This window comes from Quercus lobata, chromosome 2 (genome assembly GCF_001633185.2).
Source record: "Quercus lobata isolate SW786 chromosome 2, ValleyOak3.0 Primary Assembly, whole genome shotgun sequence".
Classification (NCBI taxonomy): Eukaryota; Viridiplantae; Streptophyta; class Magnoliopsida; order Fagales; family Fagaceae; genus Quercus; species Quercus lobata.
In genome coordinates this window covers 7,248,092-7,269,269 of record NC_044905.1, presented here as the reverse complement: position 1 = coordinate 7,269,269, position 21,178 = coordinate 7,248,092, and the positions used below count along the sequence as shown (strand labels likewise).

The 21,178-nt window shown below is 31.7% G+C and overlaps 1 protein-coding gene across 6 annotated transcripts; it reads right to left on the bottom strand.

Annotated features, from left to right (window-relative positions):
• Positions 1 to 3,043: 3,043 nt before the first annotated feature.
• LOC115974270 (protein DA1) lies at positions 3,044 to 11,729 on the bottom strand. Of its 6 annotated transcripts, none has more exons than XM_031094539.1 (12): positions 11,175 to 11,729; positions 10,268 to 10,434; positions 9,902 to 9,989; positions 8,886 to 9,033; positions 8,561 to 8,681; positions 8,331 to 8,414; positions 7,342 to 7,461; positions 7,027 to 7,239; positions 6,653 to 6,715; positions 6,400 to 6,515; positions 4,080 to 4,138; positions 3,044 to 3,518 (listed from the first exon to the last, which is right to left on the bottom strand). In XM_031094539.1, exons 2-12 carry the CDS (start codon positions 10,376 to 10,378, stop codon positions 3,211 to 3,213), a joined length of 1,431 nt encoding a protein of 476 aa, XP_030950399.1. In that variant the 5' UTR covers positions 10,379 to 10,434; positions 11,175 to 11,729; the 3' UTR covers positions 3,044 to 3,210. The 6 variants fall into 6 exon arrangements, with proteins under 6 accessions (XP_030950399.1, XP_030950397.1, XP_030950401.1 ...); XM_031094537.1 differs by having other exon boundaries at positions 10,268 to 10,419; XM_031094541.1 differs by having other exon boundaries at positions 10,268 to 10,393.
• Positions 11,730 to 21,178: the final 9,449 nt, after the last annotated feature.

The window sequence follows — 21,178 nt, the reverse complement described above, 5'->3', positions numbered from 1 at the left end:
GCTGGCTTTAATACATTTTAGGGATAGTGATACTAGTTAGAGAGTAAAATTTATCGCAGCATATCAAAATTTGTTTCTTTGCACACCAATCAAGCCAATATTTTGATTATTGTACTCTTGTTATTAATTCATCATCAATTATTTGCGATAAATAAAAACATACACTTTTCTGCATATCAATCCTTGCAAGCTTATGTATGATGAGTGTAAATTTAAATTTTCTCAAGGTAAACTGTATCCTGAAAAAAATTGAGGTTGTACTTTCTTTATTTAGGAGAAAAAAATAGTAAACCAAATAGACAATGGCATTGTAAGCTTGTAAAAGTATTTCAATAACAACCTTTTTTTTGCCCCCAAAGCCATTGTAATGCACCACCAACTATGTCGTCCACTCTGCAACTATAATTTTCGCCTCATAAGATTTTACTACTGGCTCTTGAAGATGTGTAAATGTGTTACGGAAATTGTATTTTACAAAGATACAATTAGCCCTGACAAATTACGACATGGCCTTAACAACCACATATGGTAAGGGTAAGAGTAGATGCACAATTGCCTCAGCCTCAGCAGCCATTTTGGTAACGATATATAAAGTCTCATTACTGGAAGCCTTTTTACAACGATTTATTGAGACTTCTGAGACATGAATCTTTTGGTTTTAACAAATAGAGATGTCATTACTAAGAGTCTCGCCACTTAACTAATATCTCACGGTATTTTTTAATAAAAAAGTCCAGAGTTGGTATTTCCCTAACTTAACTATCAATTAAAAAAATAAATAAATAAATAGTAAAGAGATGTCATTGGAAATAGTGGGTACAATATATGACTTTTTAGGGCAATGGTGTTGTCTTATAATCGCCTCAATAACTTAGGAAGCACGAAATTTAGGTTTTGTAGGACTACAAACAAGACAAAAATCACTTATTATTGGTTGGGATGATCACATTCACATGATTGCTCTCTCATTGAACTGAATAATTTCTCTGAACACCTATATTAGAGGTTCTCATGAGTTCCCCCATATGAAAATTGTCCTATTTTAGATGATGCAAAGTTGTTAGCAATTTTTTTGTAAAAAAAAAAAAAAAAAAAAGCTTGTTTGGTAAAGACGAGAGAGGCTAATTTGGCTGCTGCCCCATTGTTTCAGGAAAATGGGATTTAATAATAGATACTTTTGTTTGTATTCTTTTAGAAGATCCAACTAAGTTTCTGTTAGCCTGTGGGAAAGGTGCCGTTTGTGGATTCTTTTAGAAAAGAATCGACAGAGTTTCTGTTAGTAGTAGAAAATTAAAGGTGACTCTATTTTTTAGGCAATGTTTTAGTAGGACTTAGAGTTGTATTTTTACTAAATTGTCCTTTAATTTTGTATCTACTTAAATATAAGGGTGTAGAGATATTTTTGAACCGAAAAAATGAGGATCCCAAACAGGAAAACCCTCAAATAATAGTATAAATATAATAATATATATATACTAGAGTTTATCAGAGAAAATAAAATAAAATACTGATAATTTACAAAAATAAAATGAATTATTGATAATAAGTTAATAACATACGTTTACCTCTTGGAATTTCAATAATTTTATGTCGATAATAATTTTTTTATAATTAATTTGAAGTGGGGAAGCTAATTAAAATTAGTGAAGAATTGATTCTATTAAAAAATAAAAAATAAAATAGTGACGAATGCTTGATGATGTAGGGTTTTACGGGTCATAATATTAATTTTGTTGGGGTGAACGTTTACTTTTAATGCTAAATTGCTTACAAGGAAATTTAAGATTACTCGTTGAGGACTGGGGGGGTCGGTTTTGTTGTCGTATTTGAAGAATTTTTTTTTAAGATGATTTTTTTAAATTAAATAAAATTTTCTTTTAAAAATCCTTCAATGAAGATTATCAAAAGACATTACTCGTTGAGGACTGGGGGGATCGGTTTTGTTGTCGTATTTGAAGAATTTTTTTTTAAGATGATTTTTTTTAATTTAAAAAAAATTTCTTTTAAAAATCCTTCAATGTTAAAAATTGAAGGATTTTTAAAAGATAAATTTTAATTGCTAACAATGAATTATGTCTCCAAAAAGCGATTTTAGACGAATTCATTTTATAACTATGAAGTTGACCTTTCAAGAGATGAAGAGATGTTATTCCCAAAATATTTTTACTTGAGATTTGGCAACCTAATTTGGGTTTTTACCCGGTTGAATGTTTCAGCCCCATTTCACAATTAAGATTTCGTTTTTATTTTTATTTTTTCTTCTTCTTCTTCTTATTATTATTATTGGTATACTTAGTAGTTAGTACCATGTCTTTTAGAATTTAATGGATAAAAATTTCTCCATGGCACTACATTTTATGGCTCAAGCGGGCAATTACGTGCAATTTTAATCACATGACACCACATATGCCTTTAGATCTATAAAGTTTTGTTTGGATCAATTTTAATCACATGACACCACATATGCCTTTAGATCTATAAAGTTTTATTTGGATCATAAAGCCAATGTTTAGACTTGAGGAAAAAAAAAAGTTCAAATATTACTGGTAAAATCTCTTATTATTGAATAAATAATATGAATTTAAATCTCTTTTACACCAAAAATCAAATAACATCTTACCAAGATAAAGAACAACTATAACGGAAGATAAAGAACAACTATAATGGAACAATCATCATAGGTTAAATCTGTTGCTTCTAAGAATAAATAAATAAAAAGGACTAGAAAGAAAAGCTTCATGTCATTTTTCCATAGATGCAGGCTAATTATCACTTTACCAGAGGATAAATGCTCGAATGGTCTTGAAGAAGCCAATAGCCTGGATGCCATGTCAAAGCTCTCAGCTGTTAATTGACTAGCCCCCCAAAAGAGAAACTAGTGACAACTCAAGAGAAAGACTAATACATACACGTGCAGGCCTAATTAATGTCAATAGAACAGAGAGAAAGGAGAAAAACTGATACTGGAAGATAAAATAAAAATCATTAACTAATTTATTAATTGAAAAAAAAAAACAAGTAATTGTTGCCATTACACATGGCATAAAAATTAGCACTTGTCAAAACTATTCTATAAAGACTTGTTCTTACACGTTTTGGCCTTTAGGCTCTAATATGGAAAGGCCAGGATTGAAACTCAGTAAATTGAAAGAGGAAGCACCCTATAAAAAGAAGAAAAAAAAAAGTCAAAGGACCTAGACAGACTTTTCATCAAGGAGGAAAGCACCCTGTCATCTGTATATGGTTAAGGGTGCTTGGAAGACCATATTTATGCACTGCCTGTTGGCCAGCTCTGAATCCATCTCCATACACATGGGATATGTCTGATTCAATCTGATGTTTAAAGAACTCCCCGAGCTTCTTTTCGTATTGAGACCCTGTACCCCTTTTCAATACAGTGGAAGTAGACGACGAGCTTGATGCAACATTGCTGCCTGACATGAGCTTGGAACTCAACCACATGTGAGCTAGAACCTGACAGATACCTTCCTCAACGTCTTGACTGAGAGTCCGGTAACCTTTCACATATACAGCATATATGTCAGCAGTCATTTCTTTTTTATTTCCTAAGTATAAATAAATAAGAGAGAAGAAAAAATGACTCATAACCAAGAAAAGAAACAATTGAAAGTTGTGTCATTGAATAATGAATCGAGCAAACTCCAACATAGAGTTCAAGTGATCAGTGTGTAATAAATGAAGGTCATTTCCCAGAAAGCTTTTCTGTTTCTTTTTTTTTTTTTTTTTTGCTACAAGTGATGGGGGACTAAGGCTTGGTTGAGGATTCATGGCCGACCCCAAATATTTAAGACTAAGACTTGATTGTTGTTGTTGTTGTTGTTGAAGGGGGACTAAGCCCTCCTGTGATCATTTCTATTGGGGAGGGCACAGAGGTACCCTTGAACCAAAGGCAGGGCTCGGTGGTCATTCCTCGAAACCTTGATGTGATCTTTGAGGAAGAAATTGATACATGTTATATACTGTAAGCATGGGAGACTTAATTTCACTGAGGAGGGAAATAAGTTATATGTTTTACAGTGCCCACTTAACATGACATGTGTCATGAAATATAGAAGTACCTTTAAGTCGCAGCCATGCATGCATCATCTCATGAGCTAGGATTGATCCAGTAAGCAACCTATATGAAAAGAGAACTCCAGTCATGCATAAAACATTTCAGACAAGAAGTACGCTAGCAGAACGAAGACAGAGACCACCACTTACACAGCACAGTTACTAATTATTCGCTTCTTTTCTTTTTTCTCTCTCTTTTAAGGAAAAAAAAAATCTTTTAGAAAGGAAATAAGGTAGAATATGAGAGGCCTAATAGACTCTGGACTTCATAAAAATCACTATAATTAATAATTAATTCTCTTAATCAATTCTCCCGATAATGTTATTTTGATTTGTTTGTGTGCATGTCTGGGAGTGATTGAACTTCATTTTCCCTATATATCTAAATTGTATAAGGAAGGAAATATAAAAGCATTTTCTAGATATAGAATATTGAATCTCCATGATACAGCTGGTTTTACAAAAATGATATAACCCTGAACATATACCTGTAGTCTCATAGAATCAGAAAATCATGCAACTACATTTCTTTTCTCCTACTCATAGAATTGCATATTTACATTTACAAGGATGGATCAGCCCTCAAGAATAATATCATTGCAATCATGATCTATCATCAGAGCTTCACTATATAAAATTTAAGCAAAAACATAGGTGGTTTTACACCAAGAATAACATGTAACTTGATTCCAGGTTAAGGAATTTCAGTCAGCATATTTGCCCCCAACTTCCACCTTTTCCAAGTTCATTGGAAGAAAAGCTATAACATGCAAATCATATATCTCTTGTTGATCATGCATGTATTATAAAAAAAAGTAACAAAAATTAAAAAGAAACATGTTGTTTTTAAGCAATGTCCACAAGGCTGCTGTGCCTCAGCTCAGGTGGTAAAAAGGAAGGGTTTTGTTGGTAACTTAGGTTAATTATTGCTAATAGAGAGAGAAAGAGAGTAATTTCTGCAGTATTTTGCTGATTGTTTAAAACTCATTTGTCATTTTCGTCAACTGCTTTTCTTCAATTACAAAATTACAGTTTATTTTTTTTCAATTTAAGTAGATTTTCAAAAGTTCACCAGTGTTCTTGGAAATTGGAAAGAAAGAAGGTACTCAATGACAGTATCTTTGATAAGAATTTCTCTAATGCAGAAAATGGAAAAATAATTTTATTTTAATTTATTTCTATTTAATTTAGAAGTTAATTGTATTTGTTTGTCCATTGGATTTTATTTTAGGTCTTAATAAGTTCAGCAGGTTATTAGTATTTTATTTAATTTCCTAGTGTTAACATTGCTTTTGTAACTCAATAATTGAGTTTTTCAAATTCAATTATAATTAGAGTTTAGTTCCAGTAGACTAACTGTGTCCTTGAAATGTTATTAATCAAGCAAACTGTCTAACTTGTCTGCATATTATTAATTTAGTGTGCATAAATAGAATAAGTGCTAATTTGTAGGATATTTTTTCCCTGTTCTTCAATTTATTGATGCATCAGTTTCAAATTGTCATGCATCATGCTCATTTCTTCAACACCCCTCTCCCCCCCCCCCCCCCCCACCACCACCACACACAGAACAAAAAAAAAAGCAACATTCAGGTTATAACAAAAGAAATATTCGAAGCACTTGCTAAAGTGTATTCTTATTTTACCTTACCAAGCAACATCCAGGTTCTTTTACAGATTTTTTTTTTTTGAAGGCATTTGAAATACTATTTTCAGAGCCTCTATCAATAAAGGCAAAAACTAGGTATTGTAAAATTGTTTGATCTAGAAATATTTTCGCATCTTGTCTTAGTGTGTAAAATTTCTTTACATATGCTACATTGATCTTTGATGTGTGTGTGCATGGAGATATGGATGTAAGAAAATCATAAAAAAGAGATCCTATTTACAAAAAATAAGTACTTGCAAAAAATTTTCAAAAATCATGTGTGCGTCTGTTTTTATATGTAGAATATTACTTCATGTATACGCGCATGTGTGCATGCACACATCATGTGTATATATATATACCCTTTTGCTGAAGTGTTAGCTGACATAGAATTGTGAACAAATGTATTTCCAAATCCATTGATTTTAGAGTAATACTAGGACACAAAAATTTTCACAACTGCTGACATGGCATGTTGTGATTAGAGCAATGTCACTTTCATTTGAGTCCACCACTGACACTACTTTTATTATGCACCAATCACATCATGCTATTTTTATCATGCAGCAATCACAACAAGCCAGTTAACTTCCCTAGACTTGCTGATTTTATTGGATGTTGAATGGGTTCCCTTCTAGAACAAGTTGTAAAAGCAATGAAAGATAAAGATACAATACCTTGGAAGACCATACAAGATGAGAATTGCAGTCACCTCACAACGACGGCTTAGTTTGTAGGGCTCTGTTACCATGTTCACATTTCTCTTTCCAGCCCCATTCCTTGTTCGCCTTACCTGTTGATTTTGAGGGTCAAAATGAGACAAATTGTAAGCCATAAACAAATAATCATAACAGAGCTCCATATATCCCAGTGAATAAACTTAAAGAATCTTCTGGGGAAAAAAAGACAAAACAAAAAAACCACTCTTACAGTGCTGATGGTTTGCTCCTCAGAAAGGCAGAGCCCTCTGGTCTCAGGCATGTGATAATGTCCCTGGCCAAGACAAGAGAATAAAAACTCAATTTTGTAGCTCTAAGAAATGAGGAAGAATTACCAGACAAAATAAATATACGACAATCTGTGGACGCTAATGGAAATATTACATTCGGACACATAATTGGAGCTTTTACGAAATTCTTTGAGATCTAGTGTAAGGACATGTATAGACACGCTTCCCTCAAAAAATAAATAAATCCTATGAATTTTCATGTCTGGCATGCCAATTGTCACTACGGAAGAACAAAACAATAAAAACCTTGCATACAACAGCTGATGTAAAATGATTTAATTGCATTTGCCCTTACATTCTTTTCTCCCTCTCTTGCTTCATTTAATGCTTGTCTTTCAACCAAGAGTAACGGAACTTGCTGCTCCACTTTCATATTCAAACCTTCATAAAATTCTTGTATATCAAGATATAGAGGTTGGCATTCATAGGTATCCATGACTGCAGTGTCCAGACATTCCAGACAGAGCCTCCGACCATCATTAAGGGAAACATATCTTGTGTCTCGTGGCTGCATATAATGAACAAATATATCATGCAATTAACATTTTGCCAAGAAGCTTGATTGGTTTAAAGGAACTTCTTGGCAGATAAAAGTGACTTAATCACCGACCTCCATTCTCTCACAGCTGCAACACCGAGGAGTATTGTCATGTTCATGAAAAGGGCAGTATTTCTGGATCCAAAAGGGATGTGCCCTATATTCAATTAGACCAGCAGGATTTGTTGGAATCTGTTGAAAAGATACATATATTTGAAAAGCCCAACAACTGCAATGAGTAATATATCCAAGGAAGAAGAAATTCAATCGGAATGTGTCAATTTTTTAAAAAATGTTCCAAATTTGATCTTTAAAACATGACACTTTTTTAAATAAAAAAATAAAATAAAAAAATTATTGGTAAGTTTATCACACACACCCAGTGGGTTTTGAATCCATGACTTATCCTTCACCCTTTCGAATGGGGAAAAGGAGGTGTCATTTGAGCTAGGGCACACCGGCAAGGGGAGAAAAAATTGACATATCACAGATGTCAGGAGCACCTTGTATGCAAATACCCCTTTATCTCTATAAGAGTCTTATGTGAGTCACTTGTCTAAGCTTAAGTCAATTAATAAGTCATGAGACCTCTTAAATGAGTCATGTGACTTACTGACCTTTCGATAAAATATTTTCAAGCCAATGGATTAGATTACGTTTTAAGTTCTGAGATACTTATTAAAGAAAAAAATTTTAACAGCTGAGATTGCATCTTTAGGAGGGAACCCCGTTTATATATTTAAGCAATTTGACGTTGCAGCTTGTCTTCTCCTTCTCTAGGGACTAAAATGTGGGTGTTCAAGCCAATTTATTAGCTAGAGTTTGCTCTCTAATTATCCTTCATATGCACATGCATGGTAATCATATTTACATTCCTTCAGATTTAAAATGAGATGCATCATATCTAAAATTAGCTCTGCATCAAATTTAAAGATGCATCATATCTCAAAGTCCATCTTTATCTATTAACTCTCCTTCACCATGAATACAAAAAAGTGAAGCATGCCAGTTTATGCAAAATTAGAATTAAGATATATATTGTTCATTCAAGAGATACTTACAAAGTGCTTGCAAACATCACATTTTGGGTGGTAATTCTCCTTGTAGCAAGCTTTATGATATGGATAATTTCCAGATGTAGAGAACTACAAACAACCAAGAAAAAGAGAGGGAAAAGAAAGATTACAGGTAATTCAAACAAAACTTCTAATAAAAGAACCACAGATGCCAAGACTTGAATCAGCAACAAACTAGAGTGATTTGGGAGCTGAGTAGGAATAAAATTTTGCACCTCATTATCAGAAATTGGTAGGTTGCAAGAACGGCATCGGAAGCATTCAGGATGCCAAACTGCATTAAGGCAATTCAGATATCTTCCGTAACCAATCTCAGTCCCGCAACCAGCACAAATTCTACAGGGAAAACCAAAATTAATAAAAAGAGAGAGAGAGAGTAATAAATTTAAAAAAAAATTAAAACCTTTAAAATAGATGGGGCTTGATAATTGCACCCAACAGCTAAAGTTTATTTTTGTGAAAAAACATTCTATAAATGTGTGGGCTAAACTAGGGCCAGAAATTGAGATGATGAATTGATTTAACTCAAAGCTAAAATACCTTGACCCCAAAGGATAGTACATTGGCATGGGTTGATATATATTCCCATGTCCATATCGGGGAGGCGGAGATTCCACATTTTCCAAATTTAGGCTCTCTTGTAGAGCTCGGGCAAGTTGTTCATCATCTTCCAATTGAGAATCACGATCTACCCAAAATTTGGAGAAACTTATTAATTGAAACTGTAGAATTTTATTATATAGATGCGCTATAAAAAATTAATAATAATAATAATAAAATAAATTAAAAAAAAAAAAAAAAAAAAAAAAAAAAAAAAAAAAACGAGAGATGAATATGCTCCATCACTTAAATTTAAATAAAAAGTGCTTAATTTCATGAAATTGACCCCAAGAAACAAATGCAATGCGTAGGACAGCAGGTCAGAGACCAGAAATTGATGCATCATTTCATATATCAGCACCAATTTAATAGGAATATGAAGATGTTCAAGGATGGTCTAAGAGCAATGCAGGACATTTAAGAATCAAGTAAAGGTTACATTAAAGGTTGGAGTACAGATTGGAGGCAAGGTTACATATTCACACCATAGAAAAAGCGCATCGCACCCCATGAAACAGCAATTGGCTCTATGAAACTTTCTTCATGTGCTTCAAAATAAGTCAACGTATCACTTATATGGGCTGCATTTGCCTGTCTGGGCAACCATATTGGGGGACCAAATAAATTAGGAGCACTAGTCAAACTGTTGAAGTATGACTTCCTAATACTGACTCTAAAAGACCCAGAACAGATGCAGGCCCAAAATTGAAAGAGCCAGCTACCAATGAATACAAAATGGCTGAAATACACATGCCCAAAAACTTTTTTTTTTTTTTTTTTGTAACACATATTCAAAATTACTTTAAGATATCATGTAGGGAACTTCAAAAAATAACCGGCCAAAAAACATAATATCTAGAAAAAAATTATATGAAAACACTGGTGTGCAAAAATAATGCAAGTGCACAGACAATATACAATGGCAGGAGGTGGTAGCATCTGAAAGCATCACGCACCAATCACTCTTGTTCCTCTTTGATTTTCTTCTAAAAGAGATTCTGCAATAGCACGATCTATTTCTTCATCATTCTCTGACCACACATCCTACATTCAAGTTCCCATTGAAACATGTTAAAGGAGAACTATATAAAGAACAGATTCAAAAAAGCCATAAACAAAGACTCTAAATAGTATATTAACATCAGGGAAACAATTTAATTATACAATAAGATCAATGTTTATTGCATCAACTGCAAAAATGTCAAATTACATGATTAAACAAAAAACTAAGAGATATGACTGGTTGCATGTCCCATTCCAATAATACAAGATTGCAATGATAGCAATAAAAGAGGATGGCAAGGAGTGACAGATGTAATTACCCCTGAGGTAGAAGGTCCATAATGATTTGGATCTTCTGCATAATTCGAATCATAATGCCCTTCCAAAAATTTATGGCTTGAGCCCTTAAAAATCTTGCTAAACCAACCCATTATGCCAAATGTTATCTGCTCATGGTCAAAGAGGTTTATACCTGCTCATAAAGCATCTGCTTAAGCAAAAAAAACTCAAAATTGAATAAAAGATGCAACAGAAGCTTCTGATATTTCTGATTAGTCTGCGTGGATTTCTATAGCTAATGATAACCACATAAAATAAGCTGCAAAAGCCAATTTTCAAAGTGAAGCATTCACAAGTTTATGCTTCTCAAATATGGAGATATTATAAGCGATTCTATTTAAGCCGGCAGTTCTTAATTTGATGATAAACCAAAAACAATGGAGAAAAAAGAAATTAATTCTTCAATGACTCGATCAAGGTCAATCCCATTTGGCAAAAGGAAAAGGTCAAATGGGTTCAAAGCAATCCATAAGAAACTAGAACTAATAAAATTGTATGCCAGACTCTGATCATGTCTCCATACAAACTAGCACACTATATTTACTATTTATTTTTTTCTTGCATGCACACCCCCATTCCACCAATAGCTATCAAATTCATCTATTTCACTTCGATATGAAAATTAGAGAAAAACCCCACCAGAGAAAATCAGAGAAAAAACCCACCAAACATCTTGATGACCCAGAACGCTTCAGCTACAACGTGAATGACAGAACAACAAAAATTCACGCCACCACTACTCAATATAACATTAAAAATAAATAAAAGACAGACATAAAAAAGAGATTCTTCCAGCTCAACATGCTTAAATTCATAACGTACAAGAGCTTAATTTCAGGTTAAAGCAAAAAAAAGTTAAGAGAATCAAATAGTGGAGTCATGACTCACCTTGAAAAAAATCAAGATGGTTGAAGCAGAAGAGACCCAGATCAGCTAAGATCCCAATTGGCTCAAAAGTAGATATTACAAACACAGAGATTGTATAAACATAAGCAATTGAACAAATTTAAAGATTGTTTCAGACTCGCACCCTTTTCTTTCTTTCTCTTTCTCTTTCTCTTTGTGTTTAATCTATTCAAAAAAAAAATTAAAAAACCAAAGAAAAAACAAAAGACAGCCTTTTTATCTCTCGTAATCTGAAGCAGTATCTGACAGACCAAAAAAGATTGTTCCAAGGAAAAAAATTGAAACTTTTGATTTTTTTCACATGTACAAGGAAATTCCCCCAATAATATATGCAAAGAAATAATGAAAGGGTACTTGGATTGTACGCAATTTCAAAGTCAAATTTGGAGAGAGAGCTAGTTGAGGCTTTCATATGATGATATATCCTTATTAGGAGGACAGGACATAACAACCCAAAAGGGCTTGACGAAAATTCATCAAACCCAGTTGGGAATTGAATGTTTTTTTCGGTTTTTCCGTTTTTCCTAGTATTCTTTGTCTGCAAAGACTGCAATGCAATATATATATATATATATATATATATATATATATATATATATATATTATTGCATGTGCGGTCTGGTTCTCTTTAATTAAACTCTCACACGATAATAATAATAATTTTTTTTATTAAAATAATAATAATAACTCTCAATTATAGAATTATAAAAATCCCTAATAATACAAAATACTACTCCATTCTCTCACATTATTATATAATTATTATTATGAATTCAATTAGTATGATTTATTACTATTATTTTTATTATATTTTGGAGTCTTCTGTAATTATCCACATTAAAAGTTTAATAATAAGGTTGTACCTATGATAAGACCTTCATAAAAAGGTTTTTTCTTTTTTTGACTGAATAAAAAGGTTGTTTAAATAAAATGTTTAAACATCATGGGTGTGCCCATGATGTACTTTGTTCTAACTAAAGTCTAAATAAAATGTTTGTTTTCCATCCAAAAAAAAAAAAAAAAAGGTTGTTTAAAAAAGGGTAAATGGGTAATTTAAGTTTTTTAAAAAACGAATTATTAAATTTTGGTATACTGTTTTGAATAAAGAAAATATATCATTAATGTTATTGTGAGAATAATTATTTACATAAATTTTTTTTTAAAGACGGTGAGAGAAAGAACTCAAAAGTTAAATTTTTTGAACAATTATGAGGAGGAAAAAATGTTATATAATGTCAAAGAGAAAAGAGAAAAGAGAAAAGAAAAGGCAAGAATCTGATAAATTGACAGTGGAATAAAGATTCCAAGCCCACCACTTACCAAAAGCAACAGAATATATATATATATATATATATATATAGTTTGATGGATCCAAAGAAACAAGAAAAAGATAGTTTTTTTTTTTAAATAGTAGATGTAGCTGCAAATAGATAATATAATTCTTCCTATATATAAAAAAGACAATATAATTCTTACTTATTGTTAAGCCTATACAATCTTAGGTATAACTTTTTTTTTTTTTGGTCCTTAATATATTTAAAAAAAAGATGTACATAGGCCAAGTTAAAATATAGTTGTAACTAAAACAAAATGAGTTTTTTAAAAAATCATATATAAGCAAATAAATTTAATAAGTAAAAAAAAAAAAAAAGTGAAACCAAATAGACACTATTAATTTAGGTTGACTGACACTCATGAAAAATAAAATAAATAGTTCACTCCATAAGATTTAAAATAATTCTCTACTTTAATTTGATTTTTGAGATTATTTATATGTGAGTGTCCAATTACAATATTTAATCATGGCTATTTGAAATTTATTTATTTGTGGAGTTGATTAAAGTTGAAGGAATGCAAAAGGATATATAGGAAAACTAAAAATATAAATATTAGTAAAAGTAATAATAATAAAAAAAGACATATAAATTAAGAATGTGATAAAGAGTATGATTTTAGATGAAATAGAATGGATAAAAATAATTCATGTGACCCACCTTAACTAATTTATTGTGTATCCATAACCAACCAAAAAAAATAGAATTAAAGCTTTAATATTGTTGTGGTATATAAATTTATTTGCATGAGGATATAGATATGCCAATGTTTAATGATGTATCTAATGAACTTGCTATGTTTTAATTGGTAGGAGCATGTTAATTTTTTTATTAAAAAAAACCGATAATGGACTTTGAATGGACTTGTTTAGAAATGAAAAAAGAAAAAAAGAAAATGAAGTGTTATTTTCAAATAGACAATTAAATCACAAATTCACACGTAGTTGGTACTAACAAAAGTTTTTATGTTTTGCTAATTTAAGGCTAGGTATTTTCTTCTTTTTTGCTTAAAGGTTAAGACTACGCTATTAACTACTACGCTACTCATCAAGTCAAATTTTGTTACATTTTTTTGTACATTTGCATTTTTTTTTTTTTTCTTCGTGAGTTTATTATCTATTTTTGTTCTTGAAAATAGCTAAGCGGCCAAAATATTTTTTCTCCGTGCTTTTTGGCGGACATTCGTTTTTTGAAACGAGAAAGAGTAGCATTAACTTCATATAGCCGACACGTTTTATAGCTACTCGTTTTGTTTGAATGGTTACTTTTTATTTTATAACTGTTTGAATGGTGTTAAAACCACATCGACACATGTCATGCACTCATGCATATTCTTTTACATTGTTTTGGATGAATATTTATATATATATATATATATATATATAGACAATGTCAATAATGAGGGCTTTATTAGTTGAAGTGTGAAAACTAATCAACAAACTGGCTAATAATAATAATAAGAAGATTCACAAATGATTTGAAAAGTCAAACTCTGGCCCCAAAAATAAATCGAAATTATTTCCGTTTTCCACACAAATCCTCCCCATCTCGGTCGGAAGTTATGGGTTGGTGAAAATTTTACCTTCCATTTATATTTATCTCAATTATTTATTTTTGTCTCGATACTTCCAATGTGCGTGGGTGGGTTCCATATTCACACACACATGGGCCAAGCTTTTTGCCAGAAAATATAACAAACATTCAGAATCATATAGAAGTGTAAATCACAGTTTAAAGACAAAAAAATAAAAAATAAAGTGAGAGTGACGTCTTTAGATCCTAGTATTTCTTGCTACTGATTTTAGCATATTTTACCTTAACCAAGATTGAATATGCAAGCATCATAAATAAGCAACAACACAAGTACACAGAGAGAATATGTTGACAAAAATCAGGGACGGAACCAATCTTGGTTCCTGGGGGGTCAAAGCTTAAGACTAGAAAAAAAAAATTTATAAAAATAAAAACTAACATCTATTTCATATTCAACAAAATACTAAATACAAAATAAGTATTTTTTAAACATTTTATATTATAAAACACATCAACAAAGTATAACATACAAAATAAGTGTTTTATTTTTTATTTTGTTTTTGTAGTTAAAGGGGCGTGAATTTTATTTATTTATTTCTTTTCTTTTAGGTCAACATCTAAATATTTTAGAGGAGGAAAGACAAAAAAAAATATATATATATATATATAAGGGCAAATCTTAATTTTTTTTGTATATCAATTTATATGCATATATTAGTTTTTTTTTTTTGGGGGGGGGGGGGGGTGTGCATGGCCCCCCTTTACCCTAGTATAGGTCCGTCCCTGACAAAAAGAAAACCCGAAAGGAAAAAACTATCTAAGATTTAGGATCTATTTAGATACCGCTTATTTTTTTGAAGAAAACACTGTAGTAAAATAATTTTAAAATGTGAACAGTAACAAAACACTATAGCAAATAATCTACCGTGGGTCTTCATTTGTTGGCTGAAACTGCTACAATGTTGTGTGTCCCAGTTTTAAAATGCAAAACTCTGCAAATATGCTAGGCAAACGCACACTTATTCTAGTAAATGAATTTTACCATGAAGATAGTTGTGGTACATAACAACTTACAAAACCTCCAATTATTATAATGTTCTTGTACTCAAGGTCTCAACTCCTATTAGCAGCAAACCACACCAATAGTTTCTCTTTAAAGGTCTTTGGGATGCAAGTCGAGATGCCAACTGTCAACTGATCTTCTGGATACTTTTGCTTGAGGATTTGCTAAAGGTTTTTGTGGTTTTTAACAATTGAAAGACACTCAAGTTGCACTCGGTGTTTAGATTGTGATATTCTCTCTAAGATTTAAGTAGACTCTTCCTCTTATGAAAACATGATTTTATTTTTGTACCGGGTATGTAAGGGCAAGATTTGGAGCCCAAGCCCGAATGTATGAAGTCCTGGTCTAATAAGCCCAATACAATGAATTTTATAGAGTATGGGTCAAAGAACTAGATCTTAATGAGTTGGACAACGGCTAATATGGAGTTAAGAGAAAATCAAGCACAAATAAAAAGACATCAGTGTCAATGGATGTTTAGTCCAAGGAGACCAAAGTTTAACGTATACTTATCACAATTGAATATTAAGATTGTTTAGTATGCTACTGTGTTCTCTCTCCCTCTTTTTTCCACCCCTCACTCATGGGGGCTCTTCCACATTATATAGCTCATTTCTGATCATCTAGACCTTACACTTGTTGATCATTTGGATCTCCACTTGAGTACTCATCCCATCAGACACCCCTTTCAGCCTTTTGTGAGTTGTAGCAGCCAAGGCAGCACTGTTCAAGGGTCCTCTCCATATTAATGTGGCCAGAAAAGTAGCTGCAGTGCATTTAATGTGGTGGTAACAGCTTTTCCCTAGATATTTTAAGTTTCCTTCCCTCTCACATGTTCATGAGGTGCATTTCAATTGCTAGAGTATACACTTGGTCTATATTTGTCGTGTCCGAGAAGGAGTTCCTCCTTGGACCTCCTTCCCTTCATCCTCCACTGATGAGACTTGTAATGTGGATCATTTAAGTTATCTTCTCCTCCTTGGACTTGTTAGTATCCTCGGACAAGGCCCAAGGCCTAATACATTATTTTGGGCCCTATCCCCTATAGGGTAAATTACACTTTATCATCTTAAATTATGCACTATGTTACACTTTACACCCTAAACTATTCGAACGCACACTTTGCACCCTAAACTATTCGAACTCACATTGTGGTACAAAGTGTGATAAGTGTGATGGTTTAGGGTGCAAAGTGTGCGTTTCAATAGTTTAAAATGGAAAGTGTAACCTAGTATATAGTTTAAAGTAGTAAAGTGTAATTTTCCCTTTTGAATCTTTATCAATTACAATTAATGGTTAGTTGGTTATGCGAATAATCAAAAAAATTAAATAGTGGAAAATTTAGAAAAAATCTCGCTTGACTGAGCATTGAGTGAATATCGGGCGAATCTCCCTATGTAACTGAAATTAGGATCTTGATGATTTTGCTCGGAAACTTGCTTGATACATCCAATCTCGCTTGACCGAGATTTTCAATGCAGCACTTTAAACTTCTTCTTTCAACTCTTCAACCATAAAGACTTGTTAGAATTACAACTCAAATGAAATGAATACATGAAAAATTATTCCAATTTCATTTGAAAATTTGACACGGATTTTGCCAACACAATATTAACCCTTTTAGTATCATGGCTTTGTTTAGGATTGATATGATCTCACCTCAAGCTATGAAACTCAGTCTTTTGGTTCCTATTTTTAAATTTACAAAAACAAAAAATAGTATAAAACCAAACATATTCTTAAAAATAATTTTTCGTGAAAGCAACATGTTCTCAAGTCAAAATATATTCCAAAAATCATTTTCAGGTGATTAATTTAAAGGAACAACAAATTATGAGAGAGAATGCGAAATAGTGCCCTAAAGTTCCCACCAATTATTCAACCCTGAATGCACTATTATATATGGAAATAGAACTGTGGGGCCCGGTCCAAAAATAATGGGCTATTCCAAATTCAGGCCCGTCTGAGGAGCGTCCTGTCCGAAGAAAAACCACATATGAAGCATTACTCAATCCCAATAACGCCAAGGAAACCTGTCCGAGGAGTAACTCCTCCTCGGACATCACGAAGCCCAGACGAGGAACTCTCCCCAGCCATTTCAGTTCATCCTCCCAACATATAAAATGAATAAAATCCAAAATATCTCATGGAAAGCTGCCACCACCACATTAATTGCGCCCCAACCACCCTCTTGGCCGCATTAATAAGGAAAAGACCCCTGAACAGTACCACCTTGGCCTCTGCAACTCACAAAGGGAGTGATGAGGGCGTCTGATGGGACAGGTGCTCAAGTAGATGCTTAGATGATCAACAAGTGTAAAGTTGAGATGAGAGGAGGAGAACTATATAATGTAGTGGAGTCCCTCAAAGAAGGGGACAAAAAAAACGGTATCAGGAACTGAAGAAATAGAATCATACGTGAGAGATCCATTCTTGTGTTTTTATTTTCTGCAACCATACTGTCCATGTATCAGACCGAATAGGCTCACTAAGGCTAAGTTCTTTGACTCATCCTCTACAAATATTTATTGTGGGTTACGCTTTGGGCCAAGGCCTGATCAATAAAATTTGGGTCAGGAAAATCGTGCAACCACAAGAACTATTAAAATTAGTTTTGCATCATTTAAATAGTTTGAAGATTAAAAAAAGTTAAAAATTATTTTCTTAAATCACAATATCTAAAAACATAAAAGCAATAATTAAAAATTCATAAAATATGATATAAAGGAAGTGTTAGATTTTCTTATGATGATTGTTAAATGTTAGCTGAATCAATCGAAACTCACTTATAATGAATTTTATTAGATTACATAAGTAACCCAAGATAAGCAAATTATCATTTCTTGGGTATTATCTAATTTATTTATTTATTTAAACTACACCTAAATGGCCTAATCTTTCTAAAAATTTCATTATTAGGATTTTTATTTTATTAATATATTATATGAATATTTTTTACAAAACTTTCTCACAGGTCACACAAATTAGTGATAATTTAAAATTAATACACACTAATTAATTTATAAGAGAAAGGAACTTAACACTATTGAACATCTATAAATAGTGTTATCTTTTGTTAACTTAGAAGTTACTCACCCCACCTAGAAAAACACATAGAAGCTACCTTTGTATAATATTATTATACATGGAAATAGAACTATTAAAATTAGTTTTGCACCATTTAAATATTTTAAAAATTGGATTAAAAAAGGTTAAAAAATTATTTTCTTAAATCACAATCTCTAAAAACATAACAGCAATATAAATTCATTAAATATGATATAAAGGAAGTGTTCGATTTTCTTATGATGATTGTTAAATGTTAGTTGAATCAATTAAAACTCACTTATAATGAATTTTATTAGACTGAGTCCGTTTGAGAATAACTTATTTAGCTGAAACTAAAATTTTTTTGCTGAAAAATGAAAATATTGTATTTTTTTGGTAAACTGAAGAGCTAAAAGTATTGTTGATAAAGCTAAAAGGTAGCTAAAATAGTACAGTAAGACCCATGAATAGTATCAAAAAGTGCAATTGAACTCATAAATAGTAGCAAAAACAAGTTAAATAGTAAAAAAAATGTCTTTTTTAGTCAATGGCAAACACAACCTACATAAAATAACTCAAAATAAGCAAATTATCATTAAATTTGTTGGGTATTATCTAAATTTTTTCTATATTTAAACGACACCTAAGTTTTCTACAATTTATATTTGGAATTTTATTTTATTAAAATATTATATAAATATTTTTTACAAAACTTTCTTACAAGTCACACAAATTAGCGATAATTTAAAATTAATACACACTAATTAATTTATAAGGGAATGGAACACTATTGAACAAATATAAATAGTGTTATCTTTTGTTAACACTTAGAAGTTACTCACCCCACCCAGAAAAAAACACATAGAAGCTACCTTTGAATGATTGCCAATGTTGTACTCGTAGTTTGATCACGTACGCAAGGTTTACGACTGTTCTTTTATAACGTGAACTGAACAATTGGTCAAACAAAAAAAACAAATTAACGTGTCGTGCCAGTGGGAATATGGGAATTCCAAGCCAAAAGGAATGCTTCCAAATTGTGGGGTTTCACACTAAGATCATTTTTTTTTTTTTTTTCAAAAATTAGGTTTTTTTTTTTTTTTTTTTTTTTTTTTTTTTCTAAAAATAGCTGTTAATTAGCTCAACCATAAAATCTTTTATCGTCAAATAATAGATATATATGGAGTTCGATTTACATCTATAACAAAAACTAATTGGTGTATAATAAATAAAAAAACATAAAGAACAGACGCTATAAATTAAAAACTATCTTTTAATAAAAATATATAAACTACCATGTCTTGTTAGAAAGAAAAAAAGAAAAAAAAAACTTGTTAATTAATACTTACATGGTTGAATTAATGAATTGATTTTATTTATAAAATTAATATTTTGATTTGTTGTATGCTGTGACCATGTCAGAGCCCATAAACATCTTATGTTAAAATAAAATTTTATATATTGGTTAGAAAATGTTTAAAGTCTATGCTGAATATTCAAGAATTAGGCTATTATGTATATAAGTTTTTTTAAGACCTTCTCCCATCTTTGTGTGTGTATATGTTAAAAATACTTAGTATTCTTAAAAAAAAATATTTTTACATTCATCCAATGCAAATAATATTTTATATTGACTATAGTCGATTGTCTTCACTTACTTGATGCTATTCATATTTCATAGTTAAGATTTTTTTTCGGTTGGGGTTGGAGGGGGGGAATAGTTAAGATAAACTTAGTGACAAAGCTTTCTTCAACTCCATGATTACTAAAATTAAGTACTTATCACTAGTAGTGGTTTAATATCTTCACTAAAATTAGGTACAATACTTATGTACTATTTCTTAGGTTTTCCTCTTTAAGATTCTGCCACGTGAATTTTCCCTCATAAGATGAAAGTGTATTTTTTAGTTAAATAGCCACATGGTTTAATCTTAAGTAGAGAACTCAAAGAACAGCACTTAAAGTATTGTATTTAAGTTTTGTCTTATATATAAAACCAAATCCTTTAACTTATGATTGACCTCTCCACAATTTTCCACATCAATATTTTTTATTTATATTTTTTAATTTGATCTAATTCGATTTAATTCTTTCGATTTTATAACACCTGTATGGACAAGGTCCCAAAATAGTATATTGGGCCTTCAACTTTGTCCGAAGACATTGGTAGGTCTGAGGAGAAACAAGGAGTTGTTAAACGTTCCCAATTAAAGTCTCAAAGATGGGGAACAAGTGAGAAGTTGTTCGAGGAGGAACTCCTCCTCAGATATGATGAATACAATTCACAAGATGTACTCCATCTGTTAGTGTAATCCTCCAAAAAACTCCAATGATATAGACACGCTTCAGGAACATACGAGAATGAAGGAAACCTAAAAATATCTAAGAGAAAGCTGCCACCACTGCATTAAATGCACTGCAGCTACTTTTATGGCCGTATTTATGTGGAGAAGACCTCTTAACAGTACTACATTGGCTACCACAACTCATAAAAAACCAGAGAGAGTGTCTGATGGGACAGGTACTTAAGTAAAGATTCAGATGATCAACAAGTGGAGGGGTGAAAATGATCCAAAGAAGGATATATAAGGTGACAGACTCTTCATGGAGGGGGGATAGAAAAAAGAAAAAAGAGAACATTGTAGTAATCAAAATTGTCTCTGTATTTAACTGTGATAAATATACATAATTATAACCTCCTCAGACTGGAAGTCTATTGATATCAATACATCTTGTTTGTGCCTGATTGTCATTTAATTCCATATTAGCCATTGTTCAATTTGTTAAGGGCCTAGTTCTTTGACCCATTTTTTACAAATTTATTGTATTGGGCTCATTGGGCCGAGATCCAATATACTTTGGGTTTGGGCCACAAATCAGGACCCCACAACACCAAATTGCAAAAAATTTGAGGAGAGAAGAGAGAGTCCTAACAGGATTTTCTCTCTTTTTTCCTTCGTCCTAAAGTTTTTTTTTGTTTTTTTTTAATTTTTATGGGAGTCTTTCTT

What these genes read in the sequence shown, in the direction of transcription:
- LOC115974270 (XM_031094539.1), bottom strand. Translation starts at nt 10,378, where the DNA reads ATGGGTTGGTTTAGCAAGATTTTTAAGGGCTCAAGCCATAAATTTTTG. An exon ending in ATGGACCTTCTACCTCAGGG is followed by an intron (nt 9,990 to 10,267) that starts GTAATTACATCT and finishes ACTTGAATGTAG; the next exon opens with GATGTGTGGTCAGAGAATGA. An exon ending in GCAGCTGTGAGAGAATGGAG is followed by an intron (nt 7,240 to 7,341) that starts GTCGGTGATTAA and finishes CATTATATGCAG; the next exon opens with CCACGAGACACAAGATATGT.